The sequence below is a fragment of the Thunnus maccoyii genome, chromosome 16, assembly GCF_910596095.1.
Source record: "Thunnus maccoyii chromosome 16, fThuMac1.1, whole genome shotgun sequence".
NCBI lineage: Eukaryota > Metazoa > Chordata > Actinopteri > Scombriformes > Scombridae > Thunnus > Thunnus maccoyii.
This window is the reverse complement of record NC_056548.1, coordinates 769,315-796,708: the sequence shown is the minus strand read 5'-3', so window position 1 is coordinate 796,708 and position 27,394 is coordinate 769,315. Positions and strand designations below refer to the sequence as shown.

At 44.4% G+C, this 27,394-nt stretch overlaps 2 protein-coding genes across 2 annotated transcripts in view; both read left to right on the top strand.

Annotated features, from left to right (window-relative positions):
• Positions 1 to 27,394, top strand: part of kiaa0586 (KIAA0586 ortholog) — a 53,883-nt gene that overhangs the window by 16,630 nt on the left and 9,859 nt on the right. Inside the window, exons 10-26 of the mRNA XM_042388649.1 lie at positions 14,689 to 14,857; positions 15,599 to 16,377; positions 17,974 to 18,046; positions 18,293 to 18,493; positions 18,571 to 18,760; positions 18,867 to 19,043; positions 19,401 to 19,537; positions 20,325 to 20,480; positions 21,772 to 21,956; positions 22,476 to 22,600; positions 22,932 to 23,122; positions 24,560 to 24,713; positions 24,821 to 24,980; positions 25,307 to 25,569; positions 25,892 to 25,944; positions 26,074 to 26,190; positions 26,291 to 26,438. Coding sequence (XP_042244583.1) covers positions 14,689 to 14,857; positions 15,599 to 16,377; positions 17,974 to 18,046; positions 18,293 to 18,493; positions 18,571 to 18,760; positions 18,867 to 19,043; positions 19,401 to 19,537; positions 20,325 to 20,480; positions 21,772 to 21,956; positions 22,476 to 22,600; positions 22,932 to 23,122; positions 24,560 to 24,713; positions 24,821 to 24,980; positions 25,307 to 25,569; positions 25,892 to 25,944; positions 26,074 to 26,190; positions 26,291 to 26,438 — 3,278 coding nt within the window. The remainder of the gene's footprint in view (positions 1 to 14,688; positions 14,858 to 15,598; positions 16,378 to 17,973; positions 18,047 to 18,292; positions 18,494 to 18,570; positions 18,761 to 18,866; positions 19,044 to 19,400; positions 19,538 to 20,324; positions 20,481 to 21,771; positions 21,957 to 22,475; positions 22,601 to 22,931; positions 23,123 to 24,559; positions 24,714 to 24,820; positions 24,981 to 25,306; positions 25,570 to 25,891; positions 25,945 to 26,073; positions 26,191 to 26,290; positions 26,439 to 27,394) is intronic.
• On the top strand, positions 1,665 to 8,350 carry irf2bpl (interferon regulatory factor 2 binding protein-like). The gene has a single exon (XM_042389054.1). The coding sequence runs from the start codon at positions 3,242 to 3,244 to the stop codon at positions 5,237 to 5,239; it is 1,998 nt and encodes a 665-aa protein (XP_042244988.1). The 5' UTR covers positions 1,665 to 3,241; the 3' UTR covers positions 5,240 to 8,350.

Genomic DNA, 27,394 nt, shown 5'->3' with positions numbered 1-27,394 from the left:
GATTCATCTTTTAGTTCATAAAATGTTTAGAAATTGTGGGAAAATGATATTTAAAATGTCTTTCTGACCAACAGCCTGAAGGAAAGCAGCAAATGATCGAATGTTTTGCATTTCTGATCAATCGATTATCAGAATAGCTGCTAATAAATGTTCAAATAATCGATTCATCATCGCAGCTGATTTACTCGTCAGAAATGTGTGAAAGTGACGAGACGACGGAGATTTAAACCTGAACACTGCAGCAGCATTTCACCATGTGTGTGTGTGTGTGTTATAGTGTGTGTGTGTTATAGTGTGTGTGTGTGTGTGTGTGTGTGTGTGTGTGTGTGTGTGTGTGTGTGTGTGTTATAGTGTGTGTGTTATAGTGTGTGTGTGTGTTATAGTGTGTGTGTTATAGTGTGTGTGTGTGTTATAGTGTGTGTGTGTTATAGTGTGTGTGTGTGTTATAGTGTGTGTGTTATAGTGTGTGTGTGTGTGTTATAGTGTGTGTGTGTTATAGTGTGTGTGTGTGTTATAGTGTGTGTGTGTTATAGTGTGTGTGTGTTATAGTGTGTGTGTGTGTTATAGTGTGTGTGTGTGTTATAGTGTGTGTGTTATAGTGTGTGTGTGTGTTATAGTGTGTGTGTTATAGTGTGTGTGTGTGTGTATGTGTGTGTGTGATTTGCATAATCATTCAGAGAGAGAGAGAGAGCCGGGGGGCGAACAAGGCTGCAGCTCGTCATAAATTCAGCAGCTTCCTCCTCGCAGCAGCAGTAGCGCTGTCACTAGGTGCGTTTCCATGGCAACGCAGGCGGTATCCATCAGAGAGCTGAGGCACGCCTGAGCTAATCTGTGTGTGTGTGTGTGTGTGTGTGTGTGTGTGTGTGTGTGTGTGTGTGTGTGTGTGTGTTAAACCGGCTGGAGGTTCGATGTCTGCTCGTCTGTAACTTGGATTTCACTTTTCATCCCAGAATGCATCAGTATGGCGAGGTGCCAGGCATGAACGTGCTGTCTGGACGGTTGATTAACACTCATGTTGTCGTCTTAATCTTATATTAAAATGTGGAGGCGTTCACATTTTTCTGTCCAGTTGAGCGGCAGAAAACTGAAACGTGTCTCAGCTCTGAGAGGAAGAACGGCGAAGACAGAAACACAAAGATGAGGCGGGGGGAGGGGGGGGGGGGGGGGGAGTGACAGGGAGGTGAAAGCTGCCTAGCAACAGATACAGATGTGTTTCTCTGCTACTGTACTGAACCTTTAGACACATTTAAACGTGAGCAGTCAGTAGTGATGCTACAGTCGCTTCCATCAGTCCTGTAACCACATGTCTATCAATATATTGGTGATTAATTGTTCATTGATATTATTCCAGTCCATACTGGTGTTTATCAGTGAAAGCTGGTCATGAAGATGAGCTGTGCAGATTATTATTGGATGTTCTTTTAGGACTTGTTTCATTTTCTATTAATGATGTTTTTTGTTTTTTTGTATTTCGATATGTTGAGATCAATATGAAACAGTTGTGCTGAAAGAGTCTGAGGAAGGTTAAAGACGACGTCATCGAATGTCGTGTTTGGTCCACAAAGATCTTCAGTTCCGACTAAAGAAAACAGAAAATATTCAACATTTAAGAAGCTGCAATCAGAGAATTTTAGTGTTTTTTATTTAAAAACGACTCAAAACAATATTTTGTGATTAATTTTCTGTCAAGCGACTGATGGACTGATCGTTGCAGCTCTAACTGCTGCTGGATGAAGATATTTGACTTGTTGCAACACGTGAAACTGACATAAACACATGAATACAAAGAGTGTTTATACTGATAATATATGATGAAGGTTCCTAATATTCATGTATGTTAATGAGGTGAACAAAATATTCATTATGAAGTGAAGACTAACAGCTTATTTTAATATTCATTTGGTTAAAAATGACTCATACATGAATAAATGTTCTGTGTTGCACCTCGAGATAAGACATGTTCTCTATTGGTTATCCAACAATATGTAATAATAATAATAATAAACTTTATTTATAGAACACTTTTCTTAACAAAGTTACAAAGTGTTTAACAGAAGAATTAACAAACAGCAGGAATATGAATGAGATGATAAAACATTGATAAACGCTCTCCGACGTCCTGCTGATGGTTCATTTATGGTTGATTGAAGGTTCTGATGTTGTTTTAACATCAAACAGAAAACAGCTGGAAATAAAACAGCTGTAATGAAACTATTTAAACCTTAATGTCTGGTTGGTCAACAGTATTAATGCCTGTCGTCACCGTCTGTAGGCTGCAGTAGAAATTAACTAAAAAATCTAAAATCTGCAACAGTTTTAATATAAACCATGAAAGTCAAAACTTTCATCAAGGGACCAAATATTGTTGCTGGAGGGCCGGATTTGGCCCACAGGCCGCTGTTTGCCTACCTCTGCTGTAGTCTGTCAACAGTTTTATTGCAGTAGTGCAGCAGCTGCTGTACTGACACTGGATTTCTTATGAGGTGTGATTGAACTTGTGACATCTCTCCTTTTAAAATGTTATTTATTATATTGAAACATAATGTCCCTCCTGCAGCTCCTGTTTGCTCTCAGCTGTCAGTTTTTCCGGCTTAATGAGACTTTTTTTTTATCCATCAAAAATCCTCCTTATGAACCCTGAACGGAGCCGAACGGTCTTAAAAAACACGACAGAATATTTGTGTCTGTTGTGATCCGGGAGCTGAAATGAATCCTGTTGCTCTCATCGGTTGATGGTTGAGCTTCCTGTTCACCTGCAGCTGTAACGTGACAGTGATGGATGAGTGAAGACTGGAGCTGCTGCAGCCTGGTGCAGCCAGACTGGAGGAGGAGGAGGAGGAGGAGGGTGGAACAGATGGAGGAGGAAGGAGGGAAGGAGGGCAACAAGTGGCATCATGTCATTTCAGTCTCAGGGGGAGGGGGCGGTGACGTCACTCACTCTACCAGGTGGCATTCCTAGAGAGGGGGGTTAGTGAGGGGGGGGGGGGGGGTACACAGTCCAAATTCCTCTGCTTCTCTCGGAGTGAGGCATGCAGGGAAAAAAACGCAGCCCCCCCTCCTCCATCTCCTCCTCCATCTCTGCAGCAGTACGGAGCTCCAGCAGCAGCAGCAGGAACAATAAGCCGAGAGGAGAAGCGTCTCTGCAGTCTGTCCGTCCTCCGTCTCTCCGGGCTGGTTTCTGTCTCCGGGCTGATCGCAGCAGCTCCCCGGAGGAGGAGGGAGGGAGCCGGGCAGAGGGAAGATGTCCTCCCCGCAGGTCTCCTCGTCCCGCAGACAGTCATGTTATCTGTGCGACCTGCCCCGCATGCCCTGGGCCATGATCTGGGATTTCACCGAGCCCGTGTGCCGGGGCTGCGTCAACTACGAGGGCGCGGACCGGATCGAGTTCGTCATCGAGACAGCCCGCCACCTGAAGCGGGCTCACGGCTTCCAGGAGGGCAGAGCCTCCGCCGGCGGACCGCCTCCTCCGCCGCAGCAGCAGCCCGCCGTGGCGAAGAGCCAGGCGGGGTCACTGACCGGGAAGGACGCGGTGGTTCAGCTCAACCACCACCACCCGGACGGACCGGGGAAGTCCCAGCAGCCCGGCTTGGACCGGTACTCGCTCGGCGCGGAGAGCCGGGCTCGGTTCGACTACAGCGGGCACAGTAGCAGCAGCAGGCTGCCGAACGGACTCGGAGGACCGAATGGGTTCAAACCGGACGACGGACCGCCCGAGCTGAACCGACAGAGCCCGAACTCCAGGAGCAGGGGCCACGGGGGGCTGGTGTCGGCACCGGGACAGATGACCGTGCCGCCGAACCTGCTGCCGCAGACGCTGCTGAACGGACCGGCCCCGCACGGCCTGGCGGGTCGAGCGGCTCCGCAGAGCTCCCTGCCCGGCCAGGTGGGGCTGTCTGACCCGGGAGGGAAGCGGCCCGCCTCGGTGTCCAGCACCGACCAGGACCGGGAGCTGAAGGAGAAGCAGCGGAACGCGGAGACTCTGTCCGAGCTGAGCGAGAGTCTCCGGAACCGGCAGGAGGACTGGGCCAGCAGGCCGAAGTCCGTGCGGGACACGTTGGTCTCTCTGTCCGGCTGCACTCCGTTCGATGTCCGCTTCAAGAAGGACCACGGGCTGGTCGGCCGCGTGTTCGCCTTCGACGCGGTGTCTAAACCCGGGATGGACTACGAGCTGAAGATCTTCATCGAGTACCCGACCGGCTCCGGGACCGTGTTCTCAAGCGCATCCGGGGTCGCCAAGCAGATGTACCAGGACTGCATGAAGGACTTCGGCAGAGGTTTGTCCTCCGGGTTCAAGTACCTGGAGTACGAGAAGAAGCACGGCTCCGGGGACTGGCGGCTGCTGGGGGACCTACTACCGGAGTCTCTGCGGGTGTTTAAGGACTGTGTGGGGGTGGACATGCTGCCGCAGCCTTACATCGACGGCAGCTTCCCGCTGCTGCCCACCTCCCTGGTGCTCCCCGGCCGGGCTCTGGCGTCAGGCAGCGGGGGCAGCAGCTCCAGGGCCGGGGTGAGGAAGAGGAAAGCGTCCCCGGAGCCGGACTGCGCGGAGGAGCAGCAGCGGCAGCAGTGGATCAGCAGCCAGACCGAAGCCCTCAAACTCTCCATGGCTGCGAGCTCCTTCGCCGGGCCGCCGCCCCCGCTGGGCCCGGGACACCCCGGCCTCTCCTCCGGCCGCGCTACCCCCCCGGAGCCCGCCGCGCCCCCGCAGAATGGACAGTCCCCGATGGCCGCGCTCATGTCAGTCGCGGACACGCTCGGGAACGCGCACTCCCCCAACAAGGACAGAGACTCGGTCCACTCCACCACTTCCTCCTCCAGACACAACAGCAGCAGCCCGGTGTCCCCCGCCTCCGTGTCCGGACAGAGGCGCCTCTCGTCCCGCAACGGAGACCTCGGGCTTCCCGCGCCGTCGCAGTCCGCAGGTGGCATGGACCAGGTGCACGCGCAGAACGTGCCCGACTCCCCCATGGCCAACAGCGGACCTCTGTGCTGCACGATCTGCCACGAACGGTTAGAGGACACGCATTTCGTGCAGTGCCCCTCCGTCCCCAACCACAAGTTCTGCTTCCCCTGCTCCAGAGAGAGCATCAAGGCCCAGGGAGCCTCCGGGGAGGTGTACTGCCCCAGCGGGGAGAAGTGCCCGCTGGTCGGCTCCAACGTGCCCTGGGCCTTCATGCAGGGGGAGATAGCCACCATCCTGGCCGGAGACGTGAAGGTAAAGAAGGAGAGAGACCCCTGAGGAGGAGGAGGAGGAGGAGGATGAGACTCTGTAAACTCTTCCTCTCTACTTTCACTGCAAAAACACATCAGAACCACACAGTCAGTCTGCTGCTGAGCCTCAAAACCTTCCAACTCTGTCAGTGAGTGAGATTATTGATCTGAAATATCAAAACCAAGTTTTTAAAAAGACATTTCTTCACTTAAAAACCACAGAAAGCTGATTCTCAACAATCACGTTCATAAATTAAATTAAAGTGAAACTGGCTGCAGATATTGATTATCAGAGAACACATTCAGCATTTAGTTTTAATATCATGCTGAATATGTAGACGGTAGGTAACTAAATGGCTGAAATAGATCAATATAATATAAATTTGAGATTTTATTCTAATAATTTCATCTCGTTTAAATCAGTGTTGTTTCATCACACAAAATATAAACACGTTATTCAGTAAACACCAAAACTTCAGAGATATTTGGTCAGAAAATAAACATGTGGCAGGAATAGAAACTGCAAAGTTCACTCTTACATGAATTATTTTATTGATTAATCAATTAATCTTCTAGTCCATAAAGTGTCAGATAATAATAAATGTTCCTCAGAGACCACGGTGATGTCTTTGAATGTCTTTGAATGTCTTTGAATGTCTTTGAATGTCTTGTTTTTTCCAACATTCAAGAACACAAAGATGTTCAGTTTACGATGATATAAAACTAAGTAGAGCTGCAATGATTATTCAATTAATCAATTAGTTGATCGGCAGAAAATTAACCAGCAACTACTTTGCTAATTGAACAATATTTTTAGTCATTTTTTAAGTATAAACTTGCTGGTTGTGAAGATTTGAAGCTTTTCTGTGTCATATATGACAGTAAACTCAATATGTTTTAGAATAAGACATTTAACGACGTCATCATGAGCGACAAGACATTACAACAGGTTTTCACTGTTTTCTGACATTTTATAGATAAAATTATTCATGTAGAAAATAGTCAACAGACTAGTTGCAGCTTTAGAACAGAAGAAATTAACCACCTGTAGTCACGTCAGTCCTGTAAACTGCAGCAGGTGAGTTTTTACCTGCACGGAAACTGTTCACGTCACAGTTTACAGGATTGTTCTGAGCGGCTAATGTAGCCGCTAGCGGCTAATGTAGCCGCTAGCGGCTACGCTACTTTATGACTGAAGATAATCTTGTTGTTAACTTTCATCCAGTTAACTGAAGTGACAGCTGGTCATGAAGACAGAGGCCGTTTCTAAGCAAGATTATTATTGGATGTTCTTTAAGGACTGATGCTGCGTTCAGGTCAAATCGGACTTATCGGTCTCAGCACTTCAACTCTCTGCTGTTTGACCAGTACTAGTTCAGTTTCACAGTTAGAGACGCGCATTTTTACATTAATACTGTTGTCATGACAACAGCTGCAACGATTAATCGATCAGTCGATAGACAGAAAATTGATCAGCAACCATATTGATCAGTGATTTGTACTTTTTTTTTTGGTTCCAGCGTCTCAAATGTGACAATTTGCAGTTTGTTTGTTTGTTTTTACATATACGACAGTAAATTGAAAATCTTCAGGTTTGGGTCTCGTAGTCGAGATGATGACGATATTTTAAAGCTTTTTATGAGGAATAACAAGCGTTTATCATTGATATTCAGTTCATTTAAAAAGAAATCTAAAGCTGCAACAGTTAGATGTTCAATTGGTTAATTGATCACTGGAAAACTAATCAGCAACTATTTTGATAATTGTTGAAGTAACACAAAACTTTCCTTTAACCAAATGATTAATCACTTTAATCAAGAAAATAAACAGCAGATTAATTGATAATGAAAATAATTGTTAGTTTCTGATAAATAAAACGGTTTGATGTCTTTTCTTTAGACAGAGACACAGAACCAAAAATATAAAACAATTAGATTCATTTAAAGATTTTGATTAATATTTAGTCTCTAAAATGTCCAGAAAAACATCATATGTGCATCTTTAGTTGCACCTCTGAGGAGCTGCAGGCAGCGTTTATGACTGTCAGTAGAAGCAGATTATTATCACCTCGTCTGTTTTAAACTGCAGGATGTGAATCAGCAGCTGAAAACACGACGTCACGACCGAAACTCCCAGTAGATCCGACTCAGACTGGAACAGTTGTTTCTGTGGATTCTACTGTTTTATATTCACTTTTATTCACTAATTATACACGGTGAGTTTTCCAGTTTCTTAACCAAAATATTTTTAAGATTGACCGATTTTACACAAAAGTAATGAATTAGATTAAAAATCTAATGAAGAGATTTAATGTTTCACCTGAATGACGTCCTGACGATGAGGAGGAGCTCTCCGAACGATGAAGACCATAAAACATGTAGACTGAAGACAAACTCTCAGTTAGAGAGTTTAAAAAGAGCTGCAGAACCAGTCCAAACCAGTCTAAACCAGTCCAAACCAGTCCAAACCAGTCCAGAGTCTTCATGGCAGCTCTTCATACTGGGGCGGTGACCTGCAGACATGTTTAATTAATTAACACATTTCAATGAAGCCCTGAAGATGTGACGTCCACCAGTCCAAACCAGTCTAAACCAGTCCAAACCAGTCCAGAGTCTTCATGGCAGCTCTTCATACTGGGGCGGTGACCTGCAGACATGTTTAATTAATTAACACATTTCAATGAAGCCCTGAAGATGTGACGTCCACCAGTCCAAACCAGTCTAAACCAGTCCAAACCAGTCCAAACCAGTCTAAACCAGTCTAAACCAGTCCAAACTAGTCCAAACTAGTCCAAACCAGTCCAAACCAATCTAAATCAGTCCAAACCAGTCCAAACCAGTCCAAACCAGTCCAAAGTCTTCATGGCAGCTCTTCATACTGGGGCGGTGACCTGCAGACATGTTTGAGGCCCTGAAGATGTGACGTCCACCAGTCCAAACCAGTCCAAACCAGTCCAAACCAATCTAAATCAGTCCAAACCAGTCCAAACCAGTCCAAAGTCTTCATGGCAGCTCTTCATACTGGGGCGGTGACCTGCAGACATGTTTGAGGTCCTGAAGATGTGACGTCCACCAGAAAACTGATGAAGGTGATTCAGATTCACTTTTTCATCTTTATCCACCAAAAAATGATCAGAAAATATAACTTTAACTTTTAAATTTTAAATTAAAGTTTAAAAAAAAACCCAAAATGAGCAGAAAAAACGCGAAAACGTGACGTCATTGATTCTTCAAACTGTTGAAAAGACACAAACTGATTCAGTTTATGATGAAATAAAACGTCTCTCACTCGCTGACAGACTTGATCGTGAAGAAGAACGTGAGTGTTTCAGACGGAGCGGCGGCGGCGGCGGCGGACTGGTCACGTGACGAGGAAACATATAAATATTCTACATGTGGGAGTGTTAGTGTTGTTGTGGAGGTGACGGAGGTGTGAACAGTGATGGTGTTTAAACGTCATCGTCACGCCGCCCGTTTATAAAGTGTCTGTAAAAAAAAACCCATCAATAACAGTTTTTATTTTTTATAGAATCCTTTCAACTGTTTAATTAAGAATCTTTTTTATTATTTGATTTTATTGCATTTTTTAAAACTATTTAATTGATTTTTAATTTAAATATTTTTTTAATTTTTTTTTTTTTTTTTTACAATTTTTTATTACTGCAATAAATCTTTTTTGTCCACTTTTCTATGTTTTCTTGCTTCAGTGAGAACACGTCAGCCTGTTTCTGTTCTGTTTGTCTTTTCTGTTGCCGTAGTTACAGATAAAAAAAATGAGAAAACAGATGAAACATTGGATCTTGTAAACGTGCCTTGGAGCTGAGTCCGTTGTAATAAATCTCATTGGTATGAACCTTTTCAGCGACGTGTGACTTTTCTTTCTTTCTTTTAAACTCTAGTGAAGTTTCCAAAGATCCCGAATACGTCTGAACGTGGCGAAAATATGTGTAAGATGACGACAAAACGCAAAACATGAAGAGAAATGTTTTACAGTTTGTAGCTTTTCCTGAATGTTTGTGTTTTATTAATCGATGGACAGACAATCAATCGCTAACTATTTGATAATCAATTAATCGTTTTGATTCATTTATAACGAAGAAATTCTCTGGTTGCAGCTCGTTAAATGTGAATATTTTCTGGTTTCTTTAGTCTCTGTGACAGTAAACATTGATCCACATTCACGACTAATCGATCAATGGAGAAAATAATCATCAGATTAGACAATAATGAAAATAACTTTTAGCTTCGTTGTCTCCTGAGGACTTCAGGGATCTTGTTTTTATGAATGAAACCTTTTGGGGGGGGCGGGGCTTGCAGGGATGCCTGTCGCTAATTGGTCAAACACACACACAGTGCAGCTGCTTCAACCTGTGTGTCGCTTCATTCATAAGATAAGGAAGAGCTCTGCTATCGGTTACGGACCAGTTTAGCTAACGTTAAAGAGAGAGAGAGAGAGAGAGACGGGGTGGCGGTGGGCGAGTGAAGAGAGGGAGCGGCGGTAGAGAGAACAAAGCAGTGAAAAGGTGATTTCCTGATAGTTTCATGTTGTTTCGCTCTGAAGCAGAACTCATCAAACACTCAGCAGGTGATTCACCGGAGAAAGACGCTCGCTGCGTTTCTGCTGTTCATTCATTCATCACGTCCGACTCCAACAACCACAAACGTCTGCTGGCTGCAACGTCTCAAACGCCGCCATCACTTTAATTTCCTCATGGGTATAATCTGCAGGATCGACCTGCTTACTTTACTTACTTACTTTTGTTCTGATGGTTCTGAGTTTCATGTTGAAGAGAACTGAGAGTCACAAACGTCGTCCGTGACAACGAAGTCGTCTAACTGTAATGACTTTAATCTAAACTGTGATGTTTCCCTGAACCGAACCTTCACCACAGCGTCATCACGTCATAAAACATCTTTATTGTATATATATATATATATATATATATATATATGTATATATATATATATATATATATATGTATATATATAGTGATGTGTAAATGTGTTTGAAGGCTCAGACACATGATTTTGTCCTGCTGATCCAGTTTGGGTCTAAACAACACAGGACATGATATGATGATGTGTTGATGTTGTTTGTTGTGAGTTTATTTACTAAACTAAAGCTTGTTATAATCTGTTTAAACTGACATGTCACCGTCTGTTATTGATTGTTAATAACTTGTGTATCTGTTGAATGATAAATGATGAAAAACAAAATATCTGTGACAGTTTTCAGCTGCAGCTCGTTAACGTTGAGTGACTGTTGTGTTGCTGTATTGATTCATTTAACTTGTTGATCATCAGCTTCCTGTGTAGCTGCACATCCTCAGACCCGACGTTGTAACATCACTGTTGTTCATAAACATCAGCAGCGCACGTTCCTGTGTGAACACAGAGATGGAGAGCAGCAGGCCTGTTATTGGCTGATGGTTACCATGGAGACCACAGCTGCTGGCACAGAGTTAGAGAATAATCTCACACACAGACTGCAGTGTGGAGTCTTTGTCTGTCTGCAGAGCTTCTTCTTCTGCTTCTCTGCAGCACAAACACACGCTAACATCATGTTAAAGGCCTTATCTTATCAGCCAATCAGAAACCAGCACAGGTGAGCCGACGGTGTGGAGCTTTGTTTGGTTTTTTTTTTTTAGTGTAAATGATCAGAATCAGATCTTTATCAGCAGCATGTCGACGGTTTAATGTTCAGATCAGACAAAACTGACATCTCTGATATCCAATCACTGTCCAACACACACATGCACGCACGCACACATGCACACACACACACATGCACGCACGCACGCACACACATACACATACACATGCACACACTGTACTGCGTCTGCTCTGGCTGCAGCATTTACTGCAGTATTGTTACTAACTTTAGTATCAGAAGCAGGTTGTACTTCGTAGTACTGATTGTGGTGTCATAACAGCGAGTACAGTTGCAGTATCAGAGGTAATAGAGCTAGTAGCAGTAACAGCAGTAGTATTAGTAGTAGTAGTAATAATAGTAGAATCAATAGTAGTAGTATTATTGGTAGGAGTAATAGTAGTAGTAGTGTTATTAGCAGGAGTATTATTAGTAGTAATAATAGTAGTGGAATCAATAGTAGTAGTATTATTAGTATTATTATTAGCAGGAGTAATAGTAGTAGTACAATCAATAGTAGTATTATTAGTTGTATTAGCAGTAGCAGTACTAGTAGTATTATTAGCAGGAGTATTAGTAGTAGTAATAATAGTAGTGGAATCAATAGTAGTAGTATTATTAGTAGTATTATTAGCAGGAGTAATAGTAGTAGTAGTAGTATTATTAGCAGGTGTAATAGTAGTAGTAAAATCAATAGTAGTATTATTAGCAGTAGCAGTATTATTAACAGTACTAGTAGTAATAGTAGTAATAATATTAGCAGCAGTATTAGGAGTAGTAGAATCAATAGTAGTATTATTAGCAGGTGTAATAGTAGTAGTAGTATTATTAGCAGTACTAGTAGTAATATTAGCAGGTGTAATAGTAGTAGTAGTATTATTAGCAGTACTAGTAGTAATATTAGCAGGTGTAATAGTAGTAGTAGTATTATTAGCAGTACTAGTAGTAATATTAGCAGCAGTAATAGTAGTCGTAGTATTTTGGTAGTATTAGTATCAGCTCGCAGTAGTTTTGGTTTCTTGCTGCATTGCAGATTTTTCTCTTTGAGCAACAACACACACCTGGACTGTGTGTGTGTGTGTGTGTGTGTGTGACAGTGATAGTTAAGGTGCCCTTGGCTCAGTGCAGCAGATCACTGTGTGCATGCTAATGTGCACACACACACACACACACACGCACTGTGGGGACTCCAGGGTGGTTCCTGTATTGAATTTTAAGGAGTCCTTGTGTGAGTGTGTGTGTGTGTGTGTGTGTGTGCGTGCGTGTGTGTGTGTGTGTGTCAGGGAGTGGCAGCTTCAGCTCTGCAGGATGTAACTGTTGGAGTTTTTCGTTTACTGCAGGAATAATCGTGTTTCTAATCGTGGATCAGAGGCGGCGTCCGTCTGTCATACGTTGTGATCATGTGATCTCGACACCACATGATCACAGGTCATAACTCTCTGCTCATGTTTCCTGTCTGTAACTCTGCTGTCATCTGCCCAGAAAAGACAAAAACACCTTAAATAAAACTAAAAACCTTCCACCTGCAGGTGTCAGACTCATGAACAGAGATGAAGACGATCACCTGATCACCAGCTGATACTTCTTATCAATAATCTCATTTTTTTTAAATTCTCCGCCTACCTGTCTCACAGTCTGTCTGTATATATCACTGCAGTCCCTCTCTCTCTCTCTCTCTCTCTCTCTCTCTCCTCCGTTGCCATGGAGGATGCTGTGGTTGCCATGGTTACCAGCCTTTCCAGTTTGGAAACCTCATTTATTCAGGAATGAACTGAGCAAACAAAGAGACAGACACAGAGAGAGAGAGAGAGAGCAGGCCAGGTGACAGGTGATGAGGTCAGAGGTCGTGTGTGTAGATGTTTAATGTGTGTGTGTGTGTGTTTCCTCCTCCCTCGCCGCCTCAAAGTATCGAATCCATTTATAGACGATGATGTCAGCACTATCTCTCCCTAGCAGCATCCCCCCCCCCCCCCGTCGAGTCTCAATACGATGCCGTCTCAATCACCCCCCCTCTCTCTCTCTCTCTGCTGCAGCGGACATGTTGTCTCTCAGCTGAGTCTCTGAAGTTATTTTCGTGGTTCATGAAACTTGAATCTAAATGGATTCGACGAGACGTATCCCACATGGAGCCCATATGGGTCTAGTTTTAGCATATTTGGACCCATATTTAGCCCATATATGCCTAAATTAGCCCACATGGGTCCACATTTAGCCCATTTTAGTCCACATTTATCCCACATGGGTCCACATTTAGCCCCTTACAATCCATATTTGTCCCACTTGTTCTGCACTAGCCCCTATATGTTTACATTAGCCCACATGTTTGAGCATTTAGCCCATTTTAGTCCACATTTATCCCACATGGGTCCACATTTAGTCCATTATCATCCATATTTATCCCACATGGGTCCACATTTAGTGCATTATCATCCATATTTATCCCACATGGGTCCACATTTAGCCCATTTTAGTCCACATTTATCCCACTTGGGATCAATCAGCTACATGGATCAATGGATGAATGTGGATTTAGGACATTATAATCCATGTTTATGCCTACATTTAGCCCACATGGGTCCACATAAAGCAAAAATTATAATTTTCTATAAAACTTCAGAAAACAGTGAAAGTTCCCAGAATCCATGGCGACGTCTTCAAATGTCTGGGGTTTGTTTTTTTTTGACCAACAGACTTTTTGTTGCTGATTGATTTTTATTGATCGACTAATTGATTAATTGATTATCAGCAGTGTAGCTGATCTTTCTGGTACTGTGGGGATTAAAGCTGCATGTTGTATATCGTCTGGTTTTAAAAACCTCCATTTTACCTGATAGAGAGGATGATGGGAAACCACAAGTACAAAATGAAAGAACAGATCGACTGGTTTCACTCACACACACTCACACACACACACAGACACACACACACACACACACACACACACACACACACACACACACACACACACACAGTATTAATATTCATCTCCGTTGTTACTACAAAGCTCATGAATAATTGGTTCCATACAAAAGTCTTTGCAGAAGAGATGAGAGGCCTTTCTCACTTCCTTCTCCCTCTCTCCTCTCCATGAATGGAATATTTTCTCCTCCATCAGCATCCCTGCTCGCTGTCACCATGGGAAACCACGGAGGCGTTGCCTAGCAACAGCAGCAGGGACCGCCAGCTGCATCGGCTGTGTGTTTCTGAGCTGCTAAATGACAGAGCAGGAGGTTATAGTGGTGGCCATTTTATCCACACCCCTCACCTTCACACACACACACACACACACATACACGCTGCGGTGTCCTCTGATTGACTCCAGAGGCAGCAGACTGTAGAGAGACTCACTAAACGCCAGACGGCCGTCGCTAATGGGCTTTTCCTGCCGCCTGTGTGTGTGTGTGTGTGTGTGTGTGTGTGTGTGTGTGTGTGTGTGTGTGTGTGTGTGTGTGTGTGTGTGTGTGTGTGTGTGAAGATGATATTCCCACCAAACAAAAATAAATCTCTCACCGCCACATTTAGCAGCTCACACACACTCAGCGGTTTCCTTTGTTCTGGATGTCGACGCCACAGACGCCGGCGCTGAAACAATCAGTCCGTTCATTGATTAATCAATCAACAGAACTGCCACGATTAGTCAACATGAGTCTAACTGGAGTCAAATTATTGATCGATTATCAGTTTATCCAACGTGACGAGTTTCTGTGTTTCTGTTTTATGTCATTATAAACTGAATATTGTTGAGTTTTGGACTGTTGATCGGCCAGATTTTTGGACGACAAACTTCTTAACTTTATTGTCCTTGTTGTTCATCTTCTCTTATTTCAGGGATGACAGGTATCGCCAAGGCGCTCCCGGCGTTTCCAGGGCAACCCGTCCAGCTGGCAGAAGTCACCTGCAGTCCTCGGCCAATCACGGACAAGCTGCGGCAAGGAGAGCCAATGAGGTGCTGAAGGAGATGGGACGGCTGAGGACTGAGATAGAGATGCTGCTGACGGTCAGTTAGTAGAAAATTCGAATCAGGTTTATTGCCAAGAGAAAGAGATAAATACCACAAACACAAAAGATTGGTGATATAAATACATAAATAAAAATGTACAGTTAAAATGTGAATATCCCAAATATCGTATAAATATATTCTAAGTTAAAAGAGCTGCGGAATTGTACAAGATAGTGATCGGGATTGTGCAAAAGTTCACAATATAACAGAATAAAACAATATAAAACTGAGTAGAATACAGTAGAGACAGTAGAGCACTACTGAACATCTTTAGCACTTTGACACTTTAAAGAATATATTTAAAAAGTGAACGTGTTGTGCTCCAGACCGCAGCAGGAGGAGAATCCTCGTGGTTCAGCCGCCGCCTCAAACATGCGTCGAAGTGTCTCAAGCTGCAGTTCCTCTAACGGCCACCAGAGGCCACAAACACATCTTTCATTTGTATTGAACATTTCATACATATGTAAACTCAATGTGCAACAAAAAACAACAGAAAACAAACAGATTATATACAAAATACCACACACGAATAAAATAACCTTTCAGCCACCCACACACACGCTAGGTCTATCTCAATGGATAACTTATTTTCTACTGTTTCTACTGTAAAGGGTTTATGTGATGTGAACTTTAAGTCTCTGTGGACCTCTGACACATCCAGCGGAGCTCCTGCCTTCAGAAACTATCAGGTTTTTTGTTTGTTGATCTAAAGTCTGTTTACTTTCTGTCATCCAACAGCCAGAAGACCCTCTGAACACCAGACCTGCACCAGACCCCCAGCAGACCCAACAAAACCACCACCAGTCCCAACAAAACCAGTCCCAGACCCAGAAAAACCACCACCAGACCCAACAAAACCACCACCAGACCCAGCAAAACCAGTCCCAGACCCAGAAAAACCACCACCAGACCCAACAAAACCAGTCCCAGACCCAACAAAACCACCACCAGACCCAGCAAAACCAGTCCCAGACCCAGCAAAACCAGTCCCAGACCCAACAAAACCTCCACTGGACACAGCAAAACCAGTCCCAGACCCAACAAAACCAGTCTCAGACCCAACAAAACCACCACCAGACCCAACAAAACCAGTCCCAGACCCAACAAAACCAGTCCCAGACCCAACAAAACCTCCACTGGACCCAACAAAACCAGTCTCAGACCCAACAAAACCACCACCAGACCCAACAAAACCACCCCCAGACCCAACAAAACCAGTCCCAGTCCCAACAAAACCATCACCGGACCCAGACACACCAGTCCCAGACCCAACGAAACCACCACCGGACCCAACGAAACCAGTCCCAATCCCAAGAAAACCAGTCCCTGACCCAGCAGTTCCAGTCCGATCTGGTCCGGAGGAGGCCTGTGGTTCCGTCCACGTTGGAAGAGGCTGGTCTGGTTCTCCGTCAGGTTCAGAGACAGAAGAAGGTTCTAGAGGAGAACCTGGACTCTCTGCTGAGAGCCAAAACCGGAGAAGTCCTGCACTGCCAGCTGGAGGCGCTGGCTGCTAACAGGTAGCTAATGCTAACTTTATGTTTGCTAACGAATAGCTAACATGAACTTAATGTCGTCTCAAATTTTCTTCTTACATTTCACTTTATTACTGTATGTCTGCTAACAGGAAGGTCCATCTAATGCTAACTAGATGTCTACTGACACCTGGATCCTGCATTATTAAAAAAAACAGAAATACTTTGAACCTCTTCCAATTACATTCCTACCTGTGTTTTCAAAGGTTTTGGAAAAAATTGTAGCACAGCAGTTAATGAAGCACCTGGACTCAAACAATTATCTCCATCCATTACAGTTCGGCTTCTACAGAGACTGCTAATTGCTTTTTTATAGAGCAGCTTAAATCCTCATTTGATATAACGAGTTTTTTCTGGATCTTAAAAAGTCATTTGACTCACTGAACCATGATATTCTGATTTATTAACTTTCCAAATTTAATTTGCTGATAAAACTCTAAAATGGTTCAAATCCTGCGTTTCTAACCATGAACAGTTTGCCATTAATAATGAGAGATCATCATTTTTAGAGTAAAACAGGAATCCCGCAGGGTTCTGTCCTCGGCCCGCTTCTCTTCAGTTTATTTATTTATCAGGTTTCCAGATGAATGCGGCTGATATGGTCGTATATGACTCCCTCCAGGAGTTCACTGAGTGTTTTTGTGATTATTGCTGTAAATCAGCTTTTCTCAGAAATTGCTTTACAATTTGTGATGTTTTATTTGCAATTTATTTAAATTGCAAGCGTATAACTGGTGCTGTATTATATGTATTGTTGAGTCTTGTGCAGTTTAATATGTTTCTTACTGTTGAGTTTTAAGTATTTAAGCTCATCCAGAGTCGCATATTGTAAACTAGTTCAGGCTATAGATGCTGTGGTATGTGCTATAAGTTCATGCTACATGCTTACAAATAAATATTATCCCTGTACAAATAAATATTAAACATTATTCCAAGCTAATGCTAACTATGTGTACTAATACCTAGCTAAAAGCTAAAGTCTCTGTTAAATGTTATTTTTAATATCGCTGACAGGTAGCAAGTTTTATAACGCAAATATAAATTCAGTTTATTTGTATTTTTGTTAATAGAATTAATATAAATCAACTGTATTGATGTTTTGACTGTTATTCTAGACAGTGTGATTATTGATTATTGAAGCACATCAGCAGAAACTGATCAGTGTTTTACAGTTTATCAGTTTACTACAGAATCAGTGCAGAGCTGCAGACAAACACATCACCTGTCAGTGTGTGTGTGTGTGTGTGTGTGTGTGTGTGTGTGTGTGTGTATGTTGATTGACAGCTGGCCTCAGAGCATCCTGTGGGCGGTGACGAGGTGAAGCTGAACCAAAAAAAAAATCACTTTGATTGATGACTGTCAGACTGAAGGGGACTCTCTGTCTCCCTGCTCCTGTCAGATCAATCAATTCTGTTTTTTATTCTCCTTCCATAATAAATCAATCTGAAAGTCAGTTCCATCGAAAAAAAAAATGAAAATAAAACCTGCAGAATCTGCTGAACGTCACACAGAAAACACCACAGAAGAAGAAGACGGTGTGACGCTGTTGATTAAAATGCGACGTGTTTCTGTCCTCTGCAGAGTCTGGACCGAGGAGGTTCGGATCAAGAAGACGGTGGACGCCTGGATCAACACTTTAAGCAAAGACATCCAGGTGAGCTCACATCATCTGGAACATCTGGAACATCTGGAACATCTGGATGAAACTTCAGACGCTGTATAAACTGTATAAAGTAAGATAAGAATGAGCTTGTTGTGCTACATATCACAGCCTCTGGACTCTTTATTGTTATTTGAGAATTTATAATTTAGCACAAAGTCCAGAGGTTTGGATATGTAGCACAACTTTGTACATCTTCGCCTTCATCACCTTCATCATCTCTTCTTCTGTGGTCTTCAGGCTGAGATGTCCTCAGAGGACGCTGCGTCCAAACACACATCCAGCAGAGACGCCGCAGTGATGTCACAGCAGAGGGCCGCTGATAGCAAAGGCTCCGCCCACGCAGGCAGGAGGAGGAGGCCAGTGAGCGCGCTCAGAGGGACAGGAAGTAAGACGGCGGCGGGGAGAGAAAGCAGAGGACAGACAGCTGGACAGAAACAGGTCAGACTGGATTCTACTGTTGATTCGATCGATGCGATTGATGACAGACGATGACTCATGTCTGCGTCCTGACGCAGGGGGCGGAGCCCGACGGAGACGGCGAGCAGGCGGAGGTGGACGGAGAGTCGTACCTGACTCGTCTGTACGGCAGAGCGCCGTATGACGGCCTGAGACGAACCCTGAAGAAGAGTCCGTACCTGCGCTTCAGCTCGCCGGTGTCGCCGCTCGGCAGGAAGTCCCGCCCCCGACTGGTGGAGAGCGTCAGAGGTCAGAAAAAGTTTTTTAAAATTAAATTTAAACACTAAACAATCAGAGAATTCCCTCCAACGCACCTGTCTCTCTCTCTCTCTCTCTCTCTCTCGCTCTGCCTCAGGTGTGAAGGTGAAGTCCTGTAAGACTCAGACCAGTCTGGCTCCTCCCGTCTCTTCGTCACCTGGACGACCTCAGTCTCGCTACATCTTTAGCTCCTCCCACCTGACCTCAGGTGACCCCTCTGACCTCGCAGTGACCCCGGCAAACGCTCACTCTGTTCCCATGGCGATCCCACTGGGTCAGTGCACTAATTAACATCCCTTAACATCATTGAATGAACAAATAAAACAAACAAAACAACAAACAAAACAACAAAACAATAAGAGTCTGAACATGAAGTCTTTTATTTAAACTCATTTAATATTATCTTTAAAGTAAAATATTTAGTCTGAACGTTTCTGTTTCTGAGATTAAATACAAAATATAAGTAAATAAATAGAATTGTAAGATAGTAAATGATGTGAAAATGCAAATAAATATAATCTATAAAAAAAAGTCACTTAGTTAAAAAACATAAAAACGATTTTAAAAAAATAGAAAGTAAAACAGTAAACAGTAGAAGTGACCTGTGTCGCCCCCCCCCCCCCCCCCCCAGGTCGTCCCAGGATGGACTCTTCCTCCTGGCGTCCTCCCACTCAGCGTCAACAGGAAGTGACCTCACCCCCCGAAGCTCCTCCCACCGCCGCCGGCGTGGCGGCTGCGGACAGTGAAACACCTGAGCCGCACCCACAGGTGAGTTCATCACAGCCGCAACGTTCCTCCTGATGAGTCATCTCCTCTCAGAGCTGTCATACGGAGGTTACCGTGGAAACCAGCTTCACGTCAACAGTTTCAGCTGTTTTTTTCCTGGAAGATCCGTGTTGTTATTAAATACGAACATAAACAGAATCTTGTCACACTGATCGACTCTAAAGCTGAAAATCAGGAAAACGTTAAAGGACGAGTTCACAATGTTCACAATGTTCACAATGTTCACAATGTTTAAAATGTTCACAATGTTCACAATGTTTAAAATGTTTAAAATGTTTAAAATGTTTAAAACGTCACTTCCAACGGCGAAAACTCAGATTGGTCCTCATAAAGATAAATGTACAAGAACCACAAACACTCACTCACACACACACACACACACACGCACACAGACACACACACACACACACACACACACACACACACACACACACACACACACACTCACACACACACACACACACACTCACTCACACACACTCACACACACTCACACACACACACACCACACACACACACACACACTCACACACACTCACACACACTCACACACATATTCAACTCCTGTGTCTGGTTGCTAAGCAACAGCGGCACCATCAGGTAGATCAGGTTCATATTTCCAAACTGCAGAAACAAACAGAGGAAATGATGAAGATGTGTAAATGCTGCTGCGTGCTGACGATCAGCTGTTAGCTTATTGATCAGGAGGTCAGAGGTCATGTGACCTCAGCAGGTCAGAGGTCACTGACAGGTGTTCTTGTGTTGACAGGAGGAAGAGCAGCTGGATGCAGATGAAGCTCCTCCTCCTCCTCCTCCTCCTCCATCACACACTGTGGACATCACAGAGAGGAAGAGTGAGGAAGAGGAGGATGAAGAGGACGTCTTCCCTGGAACTGACTTCCTGTCTGTCACTGAGGTTGTTCAGGTAACCTTCATCCTCCTCTTCCTCTTCCTTTCTTTCTGGCCTCCTCTTCCTCGCTTCCTCCTCCACTCCTCTCCCTCCTCCCCTTCCTTTCCTCTTCCTGTTCTCCTCCTCTTCCTCACTTCCTTATCCTCTTCTCCTTCATCCTCCTCTCCTCCTCCTCCTCTCATCCCTTTTCTCTTCCTCTCCTCTTCTTTCTATTCTCCTCCTCCTCCTCCTCTTCCTCTCCTGTGTGTCTGTGTGTTTCAGTGTGTGTAATCAGCTCCCCCTGCTGGACACAAACACAAACAGCTGATGATTTTTATTTCTGAACCTTTTAATAACAATAACTGAGTTTTATCAGAATTATCTGCTGAATAAAACAAAATGAATCATTTTCTGGGAAAGTAAACAGTGTTTTAATAAATAAAACACATAAATGTTTGAACTGAAGTTTTACTAACGTTACAAACACATTCTGCTGTCGTCTTCTTCTTCTGGTGTCTCTCTGCTCGTCTTTTCTTTGATCCCAAATAGACATTTTATCAGAAGGAGCTCGAGTCATCGCCGTCAGTGTCTTTGAATATACCGACTTATCATCAGTTTATTAAGTTATTAAGACAAGTAGAGTCAATATTAGATCAATAATAAAGGAATTAAATCTAAAATCAGATGAATAATGAAGCTTAAAGGACCAATATGTCACTTTTCCACCTTAAAAACAACCAGACCTGTTTAAATATTGTTCAGTTGTTTCATTAAATTAACTCAAATGTTTCCAACAAGGTTCAAACCCAAAGAAATCTGTAGTTTTAATCAAGATAACGATGTTTCATCTGGTGGCCTGTCAGCGTCGTTATTGACTTTTTATCCAGTTTTAAGACGCATTTTACAATAAACTTTTTGTTTTTAACTGTATCTTTGAACCAGATGAAGGATTTTAGTCATCAGACGTCTGAATCTGAACGTCAGCAGCAGCTCAGCTAACGATTATTAACATGAAACGACTTTATTCAGTGTTTTTATTTGTTTTTATTTGTTTTAATCAGCGGGTCTGTTTGTTCTGGGAGGAGGAAACCTCAGCTCCCAGTAAAAACATCCTGAACGATGAATCCTAACTGGGAGAAACTGGTTGTTTAACAACGAAGACAACAACTCCCATGATCCCACGCTGCTCCATGACATCATCAAACTCTGTCTTGTGTTATTGTTTTACATAACGTGTGTTTAACTGTTAATAACTGATAATATCTAAAGATCTACCGTCTGATGGATATATACTGTTCTCTCCTCCTCTCCTCCTCTCCTCCCTCAGGAGGAGGTGAGCGTTGTGGGTGAGGAGGCTGTGGAGCTGGACGGGGGTCCGTCTCCTCCTCCGGTCCTGTACCAGGGTCCCGTCTTCCCTCCCCAGGCTCGCTCTGCCCTCCCTGCCCAGGAACAGGCCTCTGTGCTGGGATCCGACCCGCAGAGAGACACCCTGGAGAACCGGCTGGTGGAATGGTGAGTCTGAACCGGTCCCAACTGGTCTGAACCGGTCCCAACTGGTCTGAACCGGTCCCAACTGGTCCCAACTGGTCCCAACTGGTCCCAACTGGTCTGAACCGGTCTGAACTGGTCCCAACCGGTCTTAACTGGTCCCAACTGGTCTTAACTGGTCCCAACTGGTCTGAACTGGTCCCAACTGGTCCGAACCGGGCTGGACCGGTCTGAACCGGTCTGAACTGGTCCCAACTGGTCTGAACTGGTCCCAACTGGTCTGAACCGGTCTGAACTGGTCCCAACCGGTCTTAACTGGTCCCAACTGGTCTGAACTGGTCCCAACTGGTCCGAACCGGTCTGGACCGGTCTGAACCGGTCTGAACTGGTCCCAACTGGTCTGAACTGGTCCCAACTGGTTTTAACTGGTCCCAACCGGTCTTAACTGGTCCCAACTGGTCTGAACTGGTCTGAACTGGTCTGAACTGGTTCCCGGTGGTGCTAACAGCCAGTACTAACTTGGTTGTGTTGGGTTCTGTTCAGGGTGGAGCAGCAGCTGATGTCTAGGATGATCTCAGAGATGTACCGCCCACCTCCGGCTGACCCCGCCCAGAACGACTCCACTGACCAATCAGAGCTCGAGGAGCAGAGCTTCACCTCAGATATCGGTAAGTCAATCAAGTTTCTACCGACATAAATCTGTAAAATCAGCTGACAGAAACAGTTTCATCTGTAGAGCTGCAGCCAGGTGTAAAAGGGGCTTTTGGGGGATTTTTTGGACTATATTTTATATAATTTCACTTTACTCCTGTTAGTTTAAATAATTTCTATTTATAAAAAAGTAAAAATCTGTATTAACCTGCAACAGCAGATGCAAACCAGCAACACGTGCTCCTGCTCTCAGCTGCAGGCTCACCAACAGTCTGATCTTGGACCTGCAGGCGGGTCTAACGGGGGTCAAAGGCTTAACGGAGGCTCTCTGGTGTTTCTGTGTTGCAGTGGAGGCAGCAGGAGCTGGAGGTCTGCAGCTGTTTGTGGACTCCAGCGTGCCGGTGGACTCGGCGCTGATCAGGCAGCTGGTTAACGAGGTTCTGACAGAGACCGTCGCACTGATGCTGGGACAACGGGACGCACCGGGACCAGATCCAGGACCGGACCCACCAAAACCAGGACCAGCAGCACATGAGGAGGTACGGAGCTGCTGCAGAGAGCTTCACCAGTCACCTGATCTGTGCTAGTTTTGTTGTGCATCGTTAGTTTGAATATCTTCTAAACATTTTCGTGCTCCAGCTGTGACTGTTGTGAACAGTTACCATGGTTACACAAAGCGCCCACTACCCTTAAAAAGTCTTAAAAGGGCTTAAAGTAGATTTTTAAAATCTTAAAGCCATGAAATGTCTTTAAAAGTCATAATTTTAAATTATATGTGAGGAATCATATTGTTGAGTATTTGATATTATTTTACACGTTGCTTTAACTTTTTATAAATGTCTGTTGTCCAAATCGTGAACTTCGAGCAAATTGTTGTAAATTAATTATATAAGACTTCATGTTTGACATATGAAGGATTTTACTTCATGTAATATAAAACAGTTCACTGAATGAAATAGTTAATTATATTTTGATAATATATTACATATTAACATATTAATATTAATATTAATATTAATATCAATATCATGACTGAATAGAAACATTTCGTCCAGCAGTAATTTACATTTGCTTTGCTGCAGAAAAAGATCTTAAAAAGCTTTAAATAGGATTACAGAGTGTGCAGTTACCATGGTTACAGTTTAGTGTTGTGTCCAGTTACCATGGTTACAGTTTAGTGTTGTGTCCAGTTACCATGGTGACAGATGAGTGTTTTCCATATCCATGAGAGGAGAATCTCAAATGTGGGAAAACGTCTCGATGATGCTACGTTAGCTTAGCTTTTTATATAAGTGTGTGTGTGTGTGTGCGCGCGTTTGCATGTGTGTGTGTGTGTGCGTGTGTGTGTGTGTGTGTGTGTGTGTGTGTGTGTGTGTGTGTGTGTGTGTGTGCGCGCGTTTGCATGTGTGTGTGTGTGTGTGTGTGTGCGTGTGTGTGTGTGCGTGTGTGTGTGTGTGTGTGTGTGTGTGCGCGCGTTTGCATGTGTGTGTGTGTGTGTGTGTGTGTGTGTGTGTGTGTGTGTGTGTGCGCGCGTTTGCATGTGTGTGCGTGTGTGTGTGTGTGCGTGTGTGTGTGTGTGTGTGTGCGTGTGTGTGCGTGTGTGTGCGTGTGTGTGTGTGTGTGCGCGTTTGCGTGTGTGTGTGTGTGTGTGTGCTGTGAGAGTCAGATGTTACTGAATGATGAAGCTTCTTATTAACAGCAGAGCAACAAACAGCCGAATCAACTTCTGAACAAGAGATTTTATTGGCTGCTGGAGGAAACTGTTTGACCAATCAGGAGCTAGAGTTTGATTCCACAGATGCTGCAGCTCCTTCAATAAGACTTTAAAACAGTCAAAAGTTCTTTATCATTTAGTTTTTATTTGTTGACTAAGAATATCACCTTCTTTCGTTGTGAGAGCTCAGTGAATATTTCGTTGATGAGATGAAATCTGGACTGGATATAAAACCTGGATCCTGCTGCTGGTTCTGTTCCAGGAGAAACTGGTTCCTCTGGTTCCTACTCCAGTACCGACACCTCCATCCAGCCTGGCTCCTCCCAGCAGAGAGACCTCGCCCCTGACCACGCCCCCTCCATCCGAGCCAACCAGCCTGCTGAACGAAGAGTCTCCTCAGCCAATCACAGCCCCAGGTTAGACTGTAGCATTAGCATTAGCATTAGCATTAGCATTAGCATTAGCATTAGCATTAGCAGCTGACCGTAGCTGATTGTTTTCTCTCTCTCTGACTGTGACTCAGAGCTTGTAGCCACGCCCACCCCCAGCCCAGAGACCGCCCCCTCTGGAGGAAGCCCCCCCGCCGTTCATCATGCCCCGCCCCCTCTGACCTGGGGAGATGCTGAGCTGCCATTGGACGAGGAGAGACCAGAGGAACAGCTGGATACACACACACAACCGCTGTATGTACATTATTTTCTATTGAACATATGAATGAATAAAGACATAGAACATAAAAACTGTCTCATAGCAACAACAGTCGGAGGTTTCAGTCCTTCCAACGGACGGCGCCTGAACGTCTCCGCTAGTGCTCATGATTATTATGGAGAATCTACAGCCTTCTCTTCAGTTTTCTCCAGTCTTAAAGCACCAGTTGCACCAGTTTCTCCAACATAAGTGACCCAGTTTAAGAATCATCATATTGGCAGCAGTGGAGTTATTGATAAACCTGCTGTGTTACTGAAGCTAATAACTGATATCTGATTATTGTGAATCTCTCCTCCTGCAGGGTGATGTCAGTAGCGCAGGAGGAGCCTCCCCTCTCCACTCCTCCTCTTCCTCCTCGCTCCCCGTCTCCTCCTCCTCCTCCCGCTCCTGATCCCAGACCGGCCTCCAGCTCCTCAGAGTCCAGCAGCTCCAGTGAAACCAGCAGCTCCAGCAGCAGCAGCAGCAGCAGCAGCAGCGTGGTGACGGCCGGGACCGATGCAGCGCTGAAACACATCTCAGAGGGAGAACTGCTCATCAGTGTCAACCAGCTGGCAGCCATGACAGGTATCTTCATCCTCCTCCTCCTCCTCCTCATCACTACATCACACCTTCATCCCTCTGCTCTGAGAAGTTTAGTTTAGAAGTTTAGAAGTGACTGTCTGTCTGTCTGTCTGTCTGTCTCTCTGACTGTCTGTCTGACTGTCTCTCTGACTGTCTGTCTGACTGTCTGTCTGACTGTCTGACTCTCTGACTGTCTGACTGACTGACTGACTGTCTCTCTGACTGTCTGACTGACTGACTGACTGTCTCTCTGACTGTCTGACTGTCTCTCTGACTGTCTGTCTGTCTCTCTGACTGTCTGTCTCTCTGTCTGTCTGTCTCTCAGAGGAGGAGGCTGTCTGCAGTTTCTCCAGCTCTCTGCAGGAGCTTCAGGAAATGGTGAGAAACACTTTTAATCATTTTCAGCTTTTTGTTGAAAGCCACAGTGAGTGTAGTTGTAGTATTTGTACTAGTACAGTCACAGTACTTCCTGTCTGTCCATTTTGTCACTTCCTGTCCCTCCTCCAGGACTTTGACCCCCCCAGTGAAGGTCAGGTCAGAGGTCACGACCTCCTGTTGACCCTGCTGACCAAGATGGAGCAGGGAGTCACAAACACACACCGAGAAGAGAGACCACAGCCTGAGGTACACACACACACACACACACACACACACACACACACACACAGACCTGACCCTGACCTCTGACCTCTGACCTCTGACCTCTGACCTGCTGTGTCCTCAGGGCTCCTGGGGGAGGGAGGAGGAGGAGGAGGTGAGTGTGGGGGAGGTGAGGGATGATCAGACTACAAAACCCAGGAGGCCAACTGTAAATGCTACGGCAGCCCGGTGGGGTCAAACCTCCTCACCCGGACAGATCAGTCAGAGCGCAGGTACGTCTGCCTTCAGTCACAGCTGAGGGCAAAACACACACGTTCACATATGTCTGTTGTTTTTGTTTGTTTGCTCTGATGGTTTCTATAAACAACAAACATTTATTAAAGCTGCTGATCATTTCTGTCAGAACTGAACTTATTCTACTGAGACCAAATGTTATAAATTATATATAATAAATATGCTGCAGTTTGTCTGTTAAAGTTCAGCTGAACGAGCTGATGTTGATGTTTGTGACGCATCTGGAAAACAACAGAAATGTTTTCTGCTGCTGAACTTTCTGTTTGAAGAGAAAACAAATAAACAAATAAAATCAAATATTACTTAAAGTGACTTCAATGGAATTCTTAAATAAAATATCCATTAAAGTCTCTTTTTTATGATACTGATGTATTTTTATGTATTTAATCAGGTAAATGTCTTTTTCAAGAGAGCAGCATAAACACTGACAGATGTTTGTCAGTAGTAAACAGCAGCCAGATGTTTGTCTGTAGTAAACAGCAGCCAGATGTTTGTCGGTAGTAAACAGCAGCCAGATGTTTGTAGTAAACAGCAGCCAGATGTTTGTCGGTAGTAAACAGCAGCCAGATGTTTGTCGGTAGTAAACAGCAGCCGGATGTTTGTCAGTAGTAAACAACAGCCAGATGTTTGTCGGTAGTAAACAGCAGCCAGATGTTTGTAGTAAACAGCAGCCAGATGTTTGTCGGTAGTAAACAGCAGCCAGATGTTTGTCGGTAGTAAACAGCAGCCAGATGTTTGTCGGTAGTAAACAGCAGCCAGATGTTTGTCAGTAGTAAACAGCAGCCAGATGTTTGTCGGTAGTAAACAACAGCCAGATGTTTGTCGGTAGTAAACAGCAGCCAGATGTTTGTCAGTAGTAAACAGCAGCCAGATGTTTGTCTGTAGTAAACAACAGCCAGATGTTTGTCGGTAGTAAACAGCAGCCAGATGTTTG